The 17,013-nt window shown below is 40.1% G+C and overlaps 1 protein-coding gene across 2 annotated transcripts in view; it reads left to right on the top strand.

Moving 5' to 3' along the window:
* The window catches only part of ephx2 (epoxide hydrolase 2, cytoplasmic), a 117,627-nt gene that overhangs the window by 3,176 nt on the left and 97,438 nt on the right, over positions 1 to 17,013 (top strand). Inside the window, exons 3-6 of one of the 2 annotated variants that reach the window (XM_066710291.1) lie at positions 512 to 785; positions 1,124 to 1,277; positions 8,420 to 8,513; positions 14,312 to 14,396. Coding sequence is in view for 1 of the 2 variants with exons in the window: in XM_066710232.1 (XP_066566329.1) it covers positions 9,327 to 9,430; positions 14,312 to 14,396 (189 nt within the window). In the remaining variant the exon portion in view is untranslated. Of the gene's footprint in view, positions 1 to 511; positions 786 to 1,123; positions 1,278 to 8,419; positions 8,514 to 9,066; positions 9,431 to 14,311; positions 14,397 to 17,013 lie in introns of those variants that run through there. The other variant, XM_066710232.1, reaches the window with a different exon arrangement.

Raw genomic sequence — 17,013 nt, 5'->3', positions numbered from 1 at the left:
GTGCACATAACGAGTATTTTGTCCTACAAAATAGCTATTTCATACTTAGCAATTTTGTGGATGAAAAATAAAATATACTTTGCCTTCCGTGGACGGAATTAACACCCGGGTATGTATCATGGCCATGAAAAATACATTTTGTGCACAAAATGTAAAAGTTGCATTTAATTTCATGGTCTAAATGAAAACCCTCTTTCATAATTTCGTCCATAAAATTAATTACAGATATTGTGCACGAAACTATGTATGACACAAATGATGCACCATAGAAAATGGGTTTCTGTTTCTGTGTTTCTTCTTGGTTTTCTGTAGATTCTGATTTCATAAATGTGCAAGTATGTTGGCAGACACCTATGCGAACATCTGCGTACAACACCCATGCATGTTTGCAGAGATACACACGCAGAATCATAATTCAGCCTTTACCTGCGTTTCATCCTCCACTATCCTGCCTTTTGGCTAGAAGATTGCTTACTGCAATGGATTCTTCACTTTTGCCTTTTTCCACCAGGAACCTGCTGTTCCTCCATCGCTTTCTCGCCATACCGTGACCGCCAATCCCAAATTTATGGACGTCGTTCCTTGGATCTCCTCTCCCTTACTTCCCTGCGTGTCTCTGTCTCTGGATCCGTTGGCACCGTGAGCCCTACTCCTGGTTCTCTCCCCGGCCATCTGGCACTGGTCCTGGATCTTTTCTCCCATCCTCAGACCTCCGCTGTCTCCCTCCGGCTTCCAATTCCTTGGCTCCCAGTGTCAGGGACTGGACTGTTGCTCACCTGTCCCAGGTATTGTGGTTATGTGCAGCTCTGTGGAGTAGTGTTTAGGTTCATAACTGGAAGGTTATGGGTTCCAGTCCCAGGTGGGGTAGTGCTGTTGGACCCTTGAGCAAGATACTTCACTTAGATTGCTCCAGTAAAATGCCCAGCTGTATAAATGGGTATAAATGTAATCACCCTGGATAAGAGCTTCTGCTAAATGACAAATAATGTAATGTGATTAAAGAAAAGGAAGTAGAATAGAGGAGAAACAAATTAGTCATCATTAGGTGTGCAGATGTGATTCAACTAACTTTCCTGTGCTCCTGATTCTGCTTCTTTCTTTTTCTCTCCCCATCTCCAACCAGCTGTTGGAGCGAAGACAGAGTGTGGAGCCATATACCAAGAGGGGTCCATTCCACTGGCTTTGAAGGGGGGGAAAACAGCCCTGGCTTGAGTTCCCCTCGCCAGTAGGCATTAGAGGGCGCCAACTGTGATCGGACAAGGAGGAAGGCAATCAGAGTACGTGTGAGACTGTAATTTGTTTTATTTAATAGTGCTGGTTTTATAGATAATTAGAATAATCAATTGCCCATTGTTTTATTTTATTTTGTTCTATTCTATTTATTTTTTTTGTCTTCTCCATCGCCCATAGATTAAAGGCATTTTAAATAGTTTGCACTGTTTTTAGGATAGCCCCTTCTGGGCTTTTTGCCCCCCTGAAATACTTGTGTAACGTCGCTGTAATCTTTCTTTTTGAAACCAGTTGCTGCTCCTGGTGTATGTGTGTCCGAGATTCAAGCTGAGCCTGTGCGGGTAGAGGGATTATGAGGCCCTCCTCCTCACCATAATTAAACGGGGGTGGCGTACGTGACACAGCTCCTGCCTGTCTGGAGAAACAACAAATCTACAGATACTAAGAAAACTGGCAACTGTGGGCTATTTATCTGTTTGGGTGTTCCTCTTATCATAATAAACAGAAGTTAAAGTGGAGAGAGTAATCTCTGGACGGTATGCCCAGAACAACAGCTTTAGTTGCTGTCGCTAGCTTGATAAATCTAATTTGCTCGGTTTGCATACTATTATTAATATAAAACATTATACAGTCTCTTCAGTCCCACCTGTTGGCAATAGAGCAAAGCGGAAAGAAGTTACAGTCATTTCTTCCTCCTGTGGTATGGTGATGTGTTTTCAGCTCTCATCCATCCCAGTCTGCCGCCTATCGCCCAATAAACTTATTATGCTATAAACCTTTTTGACTAGAGCAAATATGTATTATTCATTCATTACAAAGCATTGGCTTTGTTACCACATACAATTATAGAACTAGTTTTTAGTTTTTTTTTTCACATACAATAATACAACACACCATAGCAGTATTATTCAGTGTGTACCCACTTACAGTTACATTGAAACATTACATATCATTTCACATTTCCACACATTTTCCTGAAAGATAAAATTATGTTATTCTTCAGCACTGAGTATGGTAAGCATAGTATGCTTCCACCATCCCCCTCCCTCCTGTCCATCCACACAGACACTGGTATCAGTGGCCATGAGGACAGTATCTGGGCTGCACCACTAAGAGCGGAGGCCCATGTGAGAGGGGAAAATATGCACTATGCTGTGTCACGGCATGTGGGTAGGGAACCTACCTACTCTACCTGTCTATTAATCTGTATCAACATCAATATTATTAGCATTAGCAATGCAACCATTATTATTTATTTCTGGACATTACTGTTGGTCGACACTTTTGCTTGTTTGTAGTAGAACACTTGCATTTACTTATAAGGCAGCTCTCTTATCTCTCTCTCAGTCCTTTAAACTTTTTTTTTGAGAGAGCTGTCTGACAGGCGAGCAGTGGGAGCTCAGGCCACGGACAGTTTCACACCCCTACCCCCCCCTTCCTGGGGGTGGATCCTTTCCTAATTGATCGGGTATTTCTGTTGGTGAAAGGACTATTTCCATACAGTTTCATGACTTTAAACTATGACTATGTCTCATTCATTTATTTATTTATTTTACATTAAGTTATACCTTAAGTAATTTCCTTGTTTCCTCATATTCCATTCAATCACCATCAGAAACTCTTGTGCTGAAAGCAGCAGCACATTTGTCTCACACATAACAAATTCTCCTTTCTCAGCCTTTTAAGCCTTTTCGACTCTCAAACCCTCTTAAACGGCATGGTTAACATCGCTCTGTCATCCCAACAGCTGTTCTTTCTTATTAGAAATGTATTCAGGTTTTGTATCAATATGTATTATTTATAATTATCCATTATTTTAGTTAATGAATTAAAATATTTAAGGAAAATAAGCCTTTTCATTGATGTCAGTAATGATTCCCAGGTACCTCAGGAAAACAAAAATGCGTTCAGTCAATGATTTCCCCAACAAAGATCTTGCGTGGGCACTAAGACTGTCCGCCTGCGTGGCTCATTGTGTCAGCTTCCTCCTACTGAAGTCCAATCTACACCGGTACAGATTCAGAAGAACTGTTCCCAAAGCCAGATTGAACTGATCAATAGTTTTTTTCTTACCTACTCAGTGTATTTAGGGATCTTATTTCTGGGGATTTCAAAACTCTTCATTGTGGACCTCACAGCTACCAAATGACCACATTTTTAATTTCCTGGAGCACCTGGTTATCTATTTATCCATATCTAGGAAACCTTCAGCACATTTTTGCTGTTTCCTCAGATTCCTATTTCAAAAATTTGCTCTAATTAAATTTTCAACATTTTATTTTTATTTCTGATTTGTAAAACCTATTCTAATACGATTAGAATAAGTTTTACAAACCCTACTATTAGAATAGGTTTTACAAATCAGAAATAAAAATAAAATGTTGAAAATTTAATTAGAGCAAATTCAATATTGATTTAGCTCACTTATTCAATGCTTGTAATCTTATGCTTCTATAGCATCCTTAAAATTCTTACCCTTTCCCTACTTCACTCATCTTAAATCCAAACTTTTATTTCAGGTATTTTATGCTAGGCACCAATAACCAAACATTTTTCAAAGTAAGACAGTAAAATATGTCACTATTTTGTTTGCATTCTCCTGCCAGGATTTTACATCAGGCTGTCTGTCTCATATTTTCTGTTTTCACAGGCTGCCAGGGCTGCACCAGTCTCTCTGCTCAGTGCTGCTCATGTGGAATCTAGCTTTTCGTTTCCTTTATTTTGACTATGTATGTATGTATGTATGTATGTATGTATTTATTTATTTATTATTGATCTGTTTATTTAGTGTTTGTTGATTTTGTATTACTTTAACATTATTCTTATAATATATTCTTTCTTACTTATTTCTGATGCCTTGGGCACTCTGTACGCAGTTCAATGTTTAGATCCTCATTAATCTGTTGTTACAACATCAATAACTGTATTTTTAAATATTATTCTGAAATTATTGGTTACTTCTGTTCTTAGTCTTATTCTGGGCTATGCACAATATTAAAAATACAATGCATACCAAACATAGACATTTACCTTACATAACCTTCAGATTATACATATACACTCACCTAAAGGATTATTAGGAACACCATACTAATACTGTGTTTGACCCCCTTTCGCCTTCAGAACTGCCTTAATTCTACGTGGCATTGATTCAACAAGGTGCTGAAAGCATTCTTTAGAAATGTTGGCCCATATTGATAGGATAGCATCTTGCAGTTGATGGAGATTTGTGGGATGCACATCCAGGGCACGAAGCTCCCGTTCCACCACATCCCAAAGATGCTCTATTGGGTTGAGATCTGGTGACTGTGGAGGCCAGTTTAGTACAGTGAACTCATTGTCATGTTCAAGAAACCAATTTGAAATGATTCGACCTTTGTGACATGGTGCATTATCCTGCTGGAAGTAGCCATCAGAGGATGGGTACATGGTGGTCATAAAGGGATGGACATGGTCAGAAACAATGCTCAGGTAGGCCGTGGCATTTAAACGATGCCCAATTGGCACTGAGGGGCCTAAAGTGTGCCAAGAAAACATCCCCCACATCATTACACCACCACCACCAGCCTGCACAGTGGTAACAAGGCATGATGGATCCATGTTCTCATTCTGTTTATGCCAAATTCTGACTCTACCATCTGAATGTCTCAACAGAAATCGAGACTCATCAGACCAGGCAACATTTTTCCAGTCTTCAACTGTCCAATTTTGGTGAGCTTGTGCAAATTGTAGCCTCTTTTTCCTATTTGTAGTGGAGATGAGTGGTACCTGGTGGGGTCTTCTGCTGTTGTAGCCCATCCGCCTCAAGGTTGTACTGCATACCTGGGTTGTAACGAGTGGTTATTTCAGTCAAAGTTGCTCTTCTATCAGCTTGAATCAGTCGGCCCATTCTCCTCTGACCTCTAGCATCAACAAGGCATTTTCGCCCACAGGACTGCCGCATACTGGATGTTTTTCCCTTTTCACACCATTCTTTGTAAACCCTAGAAATGGGTGTGCATGAAAATCCCAGTAACTGAGCAGATTGTGAAATACTCAGACCGGCCCGTCTGGCACCAACAACCATGCCACGCTCAAAATTGCTTAAATCACCTTTCGTTCCCATTCAGACATTCAGTTTGGAGTTCAGGAGATTGTCTTGACCAGGACCACAACCCTAAATGCATTGAAGCAACTGCCATGTGATTGGTTGGTTAGATAATTGCATTAATGAGAAATTGAACAGGTGTTCCTAATAATCCTTTAGGTGAGTGTACACACAAAGCATGCACACATTGATATCGAAAAGATAATTCAGATATCAGATTTGTGGTGTGTTTTATTGATCCGGCAGTGTCTCAAACAGCCCTTATAATTTATTTATTTATTTATTATTGTGTTATTTATTTATTTATGAAGCTTCTTATTATTTTGAATAAACTGTAAAATAATCTCTCAATTATTTCACTACTTCTGTGTTTTCTTGATCCATAGTGATCAATTTCTTTTCTAAATTCTTATTATTTGGACAAAGAATTATAGAAATTTTGTCGGTTTTATTTAGTTTTTACCTGGGAGTCCAATCAGGATCCCACTCTGCCTTTTCCATTTTAAGTTTAACATTTTTAAATTTCCCATGTAGGTATTCACATACAGACATGTCCTTGGACACCATTATGCCAATCCTATCTTTTGCCAGCGATGGGGCTAATCGTTGGTCTTACAGTACCTCAGGTTCAGTTTGGTCCTCCTCCACTCTTGTTTGTTTAGGAGACACTGGGTAAAGTACAATTCTATAGATACTGTTCAAAATGGAGGCCAAGTTGAGCAGAAAAAAACAGGTAATCAAAAGTAACAGAGGAAAGTTAGTAATTCAATAAAATCAAGTAACACATTAAGCCATTTGTATGTCTCCAACTTTTCCTAAATCAGTTACAGGTGTATTCATCTGCAGAAAGGGACATACACACATCAGCTCAGGAAACATGGCCAGCCTGTTCCTGTTGACAATTTTCCCTCATGCAGTTTATTTATAGTTTAATGCTGGAGATCTTTGCTTTTGTCTGTTTTAGTGGGGGTAATGTTTCAGTTACAGAACAAACATAATATAATCCATAATTCTCAAATATTCATCTGTTCAACTGAACCTCCTTCCACTGGCTTTAGAAACTAAATTAAACATTGTCCAGTGATTAGGCTGAGAATGTTTTCCTGAACAAAGGATTTGCCACAGCTGCTGACAAAGACAGTATACCAGGATATCCAAGTTAGTACACGGAAAGAGACGCACCCTGGGGTGTTGGAGTTTCCCTCATTCACAGGATGATGTCAAGCAGCAAGAAAATGGCAAAAGCCAGCAGCAAGAAACTAAACTTTATGGAAAGTGAATTGGAGGTGCTACTATTGGAGGTAGAAAAGAGAAAAAATATTTTATTTGGAACTCTGTCCTGTGGAATTAATAACAAAAGGAAAAAAAAAGAGTGGCAGATGCGGTGGGATCTGAAAATCGCACTGTAAATGACCTTAAAGAGAAATGGTCTGATATAAAGGTGGAAGTTAAGCGGAGAACTGCTGCACACCGACAAAGTGTGGGCAGAACAGGCAGTGGTACAATTGGTCAAAAAATGAACTTTGTCTCTGATTACCATTTATATTGTAGCAATCATATGTTGACGGGCCTGAATGGCTTGTTGGTTGGGCTGCACATACATTGGTCCTGGGTCAGTGTCATCTGGCGGTGCCGCCACCTCACCAAGTGGTATGCCGTGCCTGTGCGCGACATTGTGCAGCACACCACAGGCCAGCATGATCCGGCACACCTTGTCAGGCCGGTATAACAGCATCCCCCCGGTCCTGTCCAGGCAGCACCACCGACATTTCAGCTGCCCAATCGCCCGCTCTACAACTGACCGAGTGCGAGAATGGGCATCATTGTAGCTGTGCTGTTGGTCAGTTTGTGGGTTGGTGAGGGGGGTTAACAGCCATGTCTTTAGTGGATAACTGCGGTCTCCTGATGGGCAGTTGAATAATTAAACAGCAAAAACAATAATATAAATAAAATTAGATAGAACCATAACTTTAAATGCATCACTCACCAAGAAGCCACCCATCGCGCACCCTGCCAGCTTGGAACCTCAACCCAACCATGCTGTTTGTAAGGATGTGTGAATCATGGGTTGACCCAGGTCACCTTGCCACAATATTTGTTAGGCGCATTTGTGCATCACATACTATCTGCACATTTATTGAATGGAAATGTTTCCGATTCACATATGCAAATTCTTCTTCAGATGGCGACTTTATAGCAATGTGTGTGCAGTCGATCGCTCCGATTACATTAGGAAAACCGGCTAACGCTGCAAATTGCGCTTTAATGTTTGGCTGGTCAACTGCATCGTATGGGAACCTTGTATACCTGGTAGACATGTGGATGATCCCGTCCCATACAGCTGGTTTTGCGCGGCTCAAAGACGACTGGCTTATTCCTGAGCGGTCTGCCAGTTCCCTTTGGAAAGAACCAGTTGCCAGGAAACCTAGTGTTGTCAGCCCCTGTAGGGGAACGGGTATTGCGTGGCTCCTCGCTGTCTCTCTCTCCAAATTCAGACCACTCAGCACAGAGCTCCAAGAGGATAGCCCTTGGAAATCTGAAACAGCTGATAAGCCAGTCAGCATCGTTGGCCAGAAAATCATTGTGGTCCCTAAAAACTCATTCTCCTCGGATTCTGCCATTAGCAAAGTCCTCTAATAAGGCCAAGGCTGCCATTGCCATAGACTAAGGGTTGTATCAATCTGCACATGCTTTTATATGTTCTTACTTACTTGCATAATTGATAGAATATTCCCATAAGGCTCGTGTGACAATAGTATTTTAATTATTTTATAAATTGCTTCTCACAGGTGGTGGTGCGATAGACTTGTACAACAATTCGTAGTGTAATGTTTGCAACTTCACTTCATTGCCTGTAAGAGTCGCCAACGGACAAAAACCATGAGAAATGTATGTACACCAGACATGAAGTTGGCGTGGAGGAATGCACATTCTTGCGTTCATTTCACTGTTAGTACATTCGACCGTGAGCGTGAAAGATGGCGTACGCAAAGTTTTTGTGCGTACGCAGCGTTGATACATGAGGCCCCAGGAGTTTACGGCCCAGCAGCCGGATAACACATCTCTGTCACTTACTGTCCATTTGCTTGTTCATTTCTGCAGCACTGATTGGAGAGAACTGGGAACTGTATCAAATGTGTGGGCTGCAGCAGAAGGCCACCCCTGCAGAGACAGCATCTTGGACATGACTTCTGGGGTGAGCGCTACTTGCCAACAGTTGCTGTGCAGGGTCCAGTGAGATGCAGCAGCTGGAGCCAGCTACTAATCCACTGGAGTCTGTGTCTTCTCAAATCGTCAGCATGGGACGCTCAGCCGTTTTTGGACAGAAAACAGGATGTTGGCAGCCACTTCTGTCATGGATGTTCTGCTCTACAGCCCTTTTCTTGGGCAATGGGTAGCTATCAGTGGCACAGTCAATCAAATCAAATCAAATCAAATAAAACATACATCCTGCTTCCTGTGCATTATTATGGTCTGGTATTTTAATTAAACTATCCTGTGGTTTTTGACCTCCATAACTTCAGATCTCACCACAGCGACCAAAAATGGCTCCACTTTAACTACTATATGGTTTCCCACATACCCTTTCTTAACAACTAATCTTACACTTTATTGTCTTATACTGGCGAACAGATCCCTTCAGCCTGCGGGTCATAAAATGTTATCTATTTAAACCTGCTCTCCCTGTTTGATATGTCGGCTGTCATATCAAGACAGAAGGTCCTCGTCGAGCCAGTTTTGATAGTTATGCTCTGTTAATAATCGTGATGAAAAGTAATGAGTAGAGAACATTAAGGAATACAATGTACCGTGTAATTGTAGTTTGATATATATAACAAGCGCCTCCCTCCCGAGTTCTGCGCACACGCAGCTTTCACAGACCACCCTGCCTTTACCAGGAAAGGAAACAAGTGGGGAGGAGATAGAGAAGCTACTTTATAGAGTAGCTGAGTTAGTTTGACTTTGATGTTCAGTCATCCTAGACGTGTCTCAAAGCACCGTTGCAGTGATGTCGGCGAGAAAAGCGGTGGTCTTCGATGTGGGGGGCGTCCTGCTGACCCCCGCGGTGCCGGTGCTGTTTCGGCAGTATGAGGAGTCCGTGGGGCTGCCCAGGTAGGACCCTGATCCACAGTGAGCTGAGCATTGACAACCAGCGCCATGACCTGCTGTGTATAACACCCCAGTTGCTTCTGGCTTTCTAACCTGCACTCAAAACTAGCAGTTTTGATAAATAATAATAATAATAATAATAATAATAATAATAATAATAATAATAATAATAATAATAATAAAATAAGTCATGTATTTTTGTGAATGTACAGTGTAGTTTATTGACCTAAAGTTGAAGGGAATTCAATAAACAAATAATCTTCTAACTAAAGTTAAATAATTTGTATTGTTTGCCTGACATTTTCAAAATATATAATTTATTACACATTTCTAGTTCTTATTTTACATGTGTTCTTTGTTTTATTAGTATAAGCTTCATTTCAACTGAGGCTGCCTGATCAAATTATGAATGCTGATCAGCTGATTACTTCTGTGGAATTGAGGTACCAGGCAGTATTATCTGTTGTTGGAAAGTATCTCCAGGTTAGGGTGATGACATTTAATTAACAAATATATGATGTATAATACAGCTACACAGTGTATGTATACTGAAAGAGGTAACTGCAAAAATAAAGAAATCACTTAGAAGAGCCACTGTTGCAAGAACATCTTGGCAGTTGTAATGCAGTTGATTCTGCCCTTCCCAAATTATCTTTTCCTTTAAACCAGTGGTGGGAAACCCTGCTCCTGGTAGCTTTTGGATGTGTGGGTTTAATGTCAATATGTACTATACAGAATACTAGGCAGCTATGTGAGCCATCAAGTCAGTGCTAGTAGGGACTAGTGCTTTACAAGGGGGGCCGTGTCAATGATAGTCTGGGTTATTAAGTCTGATACTACTGCTGTACAGAACGATACTGCAGCAATTTGGTTGGTGTTTTCAGGGGCTGTTTTGAAATTACACACTGACTAAAACGACTGATATGACTGAGTGAGTGACAATGGGGAAATCGTGAGATTCACATGGCAAGAAAGTGAAACACACTTCGAAGGTGTAGTTAAGTTCACCTCCTCTCATTTGATGAACCGGCTCCCCACACTCTTGCACCCGTTTTTTAATTTTAGGTCTAAATCGCCTCAACTAGTTTGCTCTATATTAGCTTTGTTCTTTCCAGAAAACTCTATCTGCATAAAAGAATAAGGCTTTTCTTTATATACAGCCACAAACACATGAATCTACTCCTATGGTATGCAGTGACAAAAAGTAGTCTCTGAGCAATATGGAACATACACCAACACATTGTTGTGTGCAGAAAATATTTTTAGCAGCGTCAAAACGGCTACACGTTACTTTGACAGTTCCAAATCATAATTTCCTGTTTAATTTGACTAGTTCAGTCTGTTGCTGTTGTTTTGTGTCTTATTTATTTGGTTGTGTATTTTAAACTGCCTAGCCTAGTGCCACATAATAAGGACTATATATATATATATATATATATATATATATATATATATATATATATATATATATATATATACACTCACCTAAAGGATTATTAGGAACACCTGTTCAATTTCTCATTAATGCAATTATCTAAACAACCAATCACATGGCAGTTGCTTCAATGCATTTAGGGGTGTGGTCCTGGTCAAGACAATCTCCTGAACTCCAAACTGAATGTCTGAATGGGAAAGAAAGGTGATTTAAGCAATTTTGAGCGTGGCATGGTTGTTGGTGCCAGACGGGCCGGTCTGAGTATTTCACAATCTGCTCAGTTACTGGGATTTTCACGCACAACCATTTCTAGGGTTTACAAAGAATGGTGTGAAAAGGGAAAAACATCCAGTATGTGGCAGTCCTGTGGGCGAAAATGCCTTGTTGATGCTAGAGGTCAGAGGAGAATGGGCCGACTGATTCAAGCTGATAGAAGAGCAACTTTGACTGAAATAACCACTCGTTACAACCCAGGTATGCAGCAAAGCATTTGTGAAGCCACAACATGTACAACCTTGAGGCGGATGGGCTACAACAGCAGAAGACCCCACCGGGTACCACTCATCTCCACTACAAATAGGAAAAAGAGGCTACAATTTGCACAAGCTCACCAAAATTGGACAGTTGAAGACTGGAAAAATGTTGCCTGGTCTGATGAGTCTGGATTTCTGTTGAGACATTCAGATGGTAGAGTCAGAATTTGGCGTAAACAGAATGAGAACATGGATCCATCATGCCTTGTTACCACTGTGCAGGCTGGTGGTGGTGGTGTAATGGTGTGGGGGATGTTTTCTTGGCACACTTTAGGCCCCTCAGTGCCAATTGGGCATCGTTTAAATGCCATGGCCTACCTGAGCATTGTTTCTGACCATGTCCATCCCTTTATGACCACCATGTACCCATCCTCTGATGGCTACTTCCAGCAGGATAATGCACCATGTCACAAAGGTCGAATAATTTCAAATTGGTTTCTTGAACATGACAATGAGTTCACTGTACTAAACTGGCCCCACAGTCACCAGATCTCAAGCCAATAGAGCATCTTTGGGATGTGGTGGAACGGGAGCTTCGTGCCCTGGATGTGCATCCCACAAATCTCCATCAACTGCAAGATGCTATCCTATCAATATGGGCCAACATTTCTAAAGAATGCTTTCAGTACCTTGTTGAATCAATGCCACGTAGAATTAAGGCAGTTCTGAAGGCGAAAGGGGGTCAAACACATTATTAGTATGGTGTTCCTAATAATCCTTTAGGTGAGTGTATATATATATTTGAAATATGATTCACAACATTGTGGAGTGTTTTTTTTATCACATAGAGCAATATGTATTTAACACGCTTGCACAAGAAAATCTATTCACTATAATGATTGAATGTGTTTTCTGCTCCGAAATGGCAATGTTTTGGCTGCCATTTTGAAAATAGTCATCATAGCTGGCAACACTAAACAATTGATCATATATTTCTACTTTACTTTTAAGGGGTTTCTAGAAGTCTAAAATGTAAGAAAAGACACTAAGATCATCTTTATATCTAAATGAGTTATCCCCAGTCATAGAGGAATACAGTGTGGTGCCATTTTAGTTTTATACATTTCTGAGGGTGAATAACACAAGGTTCAGTTATACAGCATTTTCAGCAGTTCAAGGAATGCCGTTTTATAACACAGAATGCCTTGTTAACCACTTACAATGCCTCTGTTCCAGATCTGGGGCCAGACTAAAATGGTTTCATCAACAGATTACAAAGTAAAGAAAAAAATAAAATAAATATATAATTCTATATTTTGAGCTGTGATATTCAGCAGAATTTTGAAATGTATTAATTTAAGTTTCATTCCATCTGGCCTCTCAGTTACTTAATTAAAGTTACTATTTGCTTAATTTGTCAAAATGAATCAAGTTTTTCAATCGTCAGTGGTTAAATGATGATACCAAATGAACAGTAGATTAGGAGCACAGGACTTGACAACTACATTAAACGATTAATAACCAGCTCAGAGGAACCCCTTAGTGAAACAATGCTGAAAGCTAATGTCTTTTGCAAAGCCCAAATTCAGATATAATGCAAGAAATGTTCTTATATTCTATCATTCAGTTTTGAAATCACTGGCTCCTGTTTAATGAGATTTTTTAACTTTGAATGTCCAGTTGATAAACTCATCTTGCTGCCACAACCCTTGTCTGAATTGAGCAGATAGAGATCAAAGCAACCCAAATGCTTCCTCTGGACTGTGCACCACTTGAAACCACAGGCATTCTAGGCATCAACTAGCCTGCAACCACAAAGCTGTAAACAACCATTGCTGCTTCGAAATCTTGTGTTGTGTGTTTGATTGTTTGTTTTATTTGTTCATTTATTTAATAGTTTTTTCAACGAGAGATGTTTATCAACTTGCAGTTTGAAAGCAGATTCATAAATGTGAAGAAATAGATACATTTTGCAAGGATTTGCTGCCCTTTCTAGCATAGCACACAAGTCTCTAGTAAACTGCAGTGAATAAATGACCATGTACCTGTTTTATTTGGGCAAACAATCTTTCTTTCGTAAGGGCTAGTAAACCAGTCCAAAGGTGAACTCTGGTGGGAGTAGTCTGGTTAGCGTATTGACACAGTTGTCTTTCAACACATTTCTGACTAGCATTAGGGGAGAGGTGAGATGGAAATATCCTTGATCTGGATACATAGAGATGAAAGACCAAGTCCTGGAAGCTGCTTCCCCATGAAAGTTATAGTCCCTCCTCCTTTCTAAAAATGACTGCCTGATGTTTCCTTATCTGTTGCTGCACATGCAGCGTTTTAAGATGGCTCTTATGGAATATGCACAGTGCATATGAGCGTCTCTCCAAGCAGCATCTTTATTTTATATGCCACCTTGATTGAAAAGAAGACATCCATTGTAAAACCCCTCAGGGTGGGTCATGTCCAGCAGCTGCACTACATATTCCAGATTGAACAAAGAAGACTAGAACTGACTTTGCATTAAATAATTGAAGCTTTTGTTTTTTACTGTGATGCAATCAATTGAAAAAACTGGTTAAGATCCAATAGGTTAAGTAATCATTATGTAGCAATAAGAGATTGTTTGGGACCAAACATTTATCCACAACTCCAGATGTGGGATTTGAAGGTCATTACAGGGCCATTGAAGTGTCTGGGTCTCACTTAACCAAACTGACCCTGCTGGATGACTGTGTTTTCTCTGTCTTTGGCCCACTGCTATCATGCATTTATCTGATGTGTTTTGGACTTGGCTGATTTGTTCCTTGGGAAGTGTTTTCAACAGATTTCTTCTCCAAACCCCACTGTTGAAAACAGTGGATGTTTGCTCCACTTTTCTCAGCTGTCTGCTTCCACTTCTTTCCTTCTTCCTGATGTCTGTATCAGTGTGTTGTGGTGCTGAGAACTGTGTCAGACCTCAACTGCTGTCTTATTTTCCCTTCCCAGGGATTTCCTCCAGAAGACCATTCTCAGTGGGGGTCCAGAGAACGTGTTTGTCCAAGCTGAGAAAGGACAGCTGACTCTCACCCAGGTTAGACTGTTTGGGTAAAAAGGGCGAAATAACTTTGACAAATGTAATTAAATAAGATAAGAAAACCTCTGTGAAATCATATCAATGAGAAATACCGGTATTAAATGTATGATTATGGTTTATTATAAATGTATTCGTTGCATTTATTGTAAATGTTGCCTTTATTGTAGAAATAGAGAGTGACTGATTGTGTGTAAAAATGTAATGGTTTAGTCCAGGGGTGGGGTGAGAGTTTAAAATGTGGTAGAAAGAGTCCATTTGGTCTGTAGGGGTGGTGGTGTGTATTGGGGGAGAATAGTGCTGTGTAGAAGCAGAGTGAAAAGCTATAAGCAGAAGCATTATTATTCATTGGAGGTGTTATGTTGTATTTCTTTTAACTTTTATTTTTTATTTCTTTCCTTTTGGTAAATATATATTTTTGAATGTATAATTTGTGTTTGGGGTGTTTATGTTCTGGGACATTATTTTAATCTCTATTCTTACTGTATATTTGTGTGATTTCTGTATATTTTTGTGTTTCCTTTAAATATTGGCTAATAGGAAACTATAAATAAACCACACCTTCATATTATTTTGCCATTGTAATCTCCAGACCTATGCATACATTTTGCCAGTATGCATTGCACTGAAAATCCCAAAGGTGATGACATGATCTGAACATATGAATTCCATCTCTGAAACTTAAAAAAGGTTGACAATCAGAAGACTGTTGTTTAAATATTATGCTCCTTACAGGCGTGCTCTAAAGTCTCTCACAACTCTCAGGCTGTGCAGACTTCATTTAATAAACATACATTTCAACAATATTTACAAAGTGATACAATTAGATAGATGACATAGCAGTTAAAAAATGTGCAGGTGTGTGTTATGTCATGTAAAAACTATTCAAATCCACAAAGTGAATCAAAAATCAGACAAAGCACTTAGCTGCAGTGAGACCGATGCCCCTCCTCTTGGATACCATGTTGACAAAGGTAGATCTGCTAAATGACATGCGCAATATGTGGTCATACGGAATCGATTAATTCTGAATAGACATTCCGAACCATCTGTTTACATGTCAAACATATAACCCAAATAAATAGGCTACTTTGTGACTTGTGCCTATTTGGTTTGTCAGACAGTTTGATTTTTCTCACATAAGAGACATGTTACTTCGCATTCTTGCTGGCTTTAGTCACATTAAGACAGACGCAGCAATTGCAAACTCTCATCCAACTATTCAGATGGCGACGACATGAAGCAGAGGTATTTATTTCAAATGTCATGACCATGTACAGAGATCAATAAATCCATCCATATTAAATACATCATATCTTCATTAGACCAGGGCCCCTTTCCTCATACCTGGTTTAGGCTAATCAGACGTTAGCCGTATTCAGTTCTTCCGATAATATAAGTTCGGCTATCTCTGTTGCTCGAAGCTGAATAGAGGATAAACTTGTCTCGTTAATTCGGTCCCGATTTAAGAAATCCGGGTGTGTGCCCATGCTCATGCTGTCTCAAAAGAGAGGATTGTGGAGCACAGAAACGCTGATCCACACCAGAGATGACGGCACAACAGAGCAACTTGTGTCAGCCTGACTGAGCATGGCCACTTCGCTTCAACACTTAAGAACATAAGAAAGTTTACAATCGAGTGGAGGCCATTCGCCCCATTGTGCTCATTTGGTGTCCATTAATAAGTGATCGAAGGATCCTATCCAGTCTATTTTTAAATGTTCCCCAATTGTCGCTTCAACCACATCGCTGGGGAGTTTGTTCCAGATTGTGACAACACTCTGTGTGAAGAAGTGTCTCCTGTTTTTGTCTTGAATGCCTTGTAGCCCAATTTCCATTTGGTCCATGTGTCCCTGTTGATCTGGAAAAGCTCCTCTGGTTTGATGTGGTCGATGTCTTTCATGATTTTGAAGACTTGAATCAAGTCCCCATGTAGTCTCCTCTGTTCCAGGGTGAAAAAGTTCACTTCCCTCAGTCTCTCAGTAGGACATTCCCTTCAGACCTGGAATAAGTCTGGTTGCTCTCCTCTGAACTGCCTCTAGAGCAGCGATATCTTTCTTGAAGTGTGGAGCCCAGAACTGTCCACAGTATCCAGATGAGCTCTAACTAGTGCATTGTACAGTCTGAACATCACTGCCCTTGTTCTCAATTCTACACTTTTGACAAAATACCCTAGCATTTTGTTTGCCTTTTTAACTCCACATTGTTTGGCTGGAGAAAGTGAGGAGTCCACATATACTCCTAGGTCTTTCTCATGCATTACTTCATCTAGTTCTATTCCTCCCATAGTTTAATTATAGTGGACATTTTTATTAGCTGCATGTAATACCTTGCACTTGTCCACATTGAACTGAATCTGATGAGCCACCTATTTTAGTATCGTCTGCAAAGTTTTCTAACTATCCCAGAGTCCAGATCATTAATATAGATTAGAAAAAGCACAGGCCCTAATACTGATCCCTGTGGATCTCCACTAACAACCTCACTCCAGTTACAAGCAACTCCTCTATAATCGACACCCTCTGTTTTCTCTACATCAACCAGTTCATAATCCATCTACTTATATTACCCTGAACGCCTACAGCTTCCAATTTGAGGATCAGTCTTTGGTGTGGAA

Source organism: Amia ocellicauda, chromosome 1, assembly GCF_036373705.1.
Source record: "Amia ocellicauda isolate fAmiCal2 chromosome 1, fAmiCal2.hap1, whole genome shotgun sequence".
Taxonomy (NCBI): Eukaryota; Metazoa; Chordata; class Actinopteri; order Amiiformes; family Amiidae; genus Amia; species Amia ocellicauda.
This window is presented reverse-complemented; position numbering and strand designations above follow the sequence as displayed.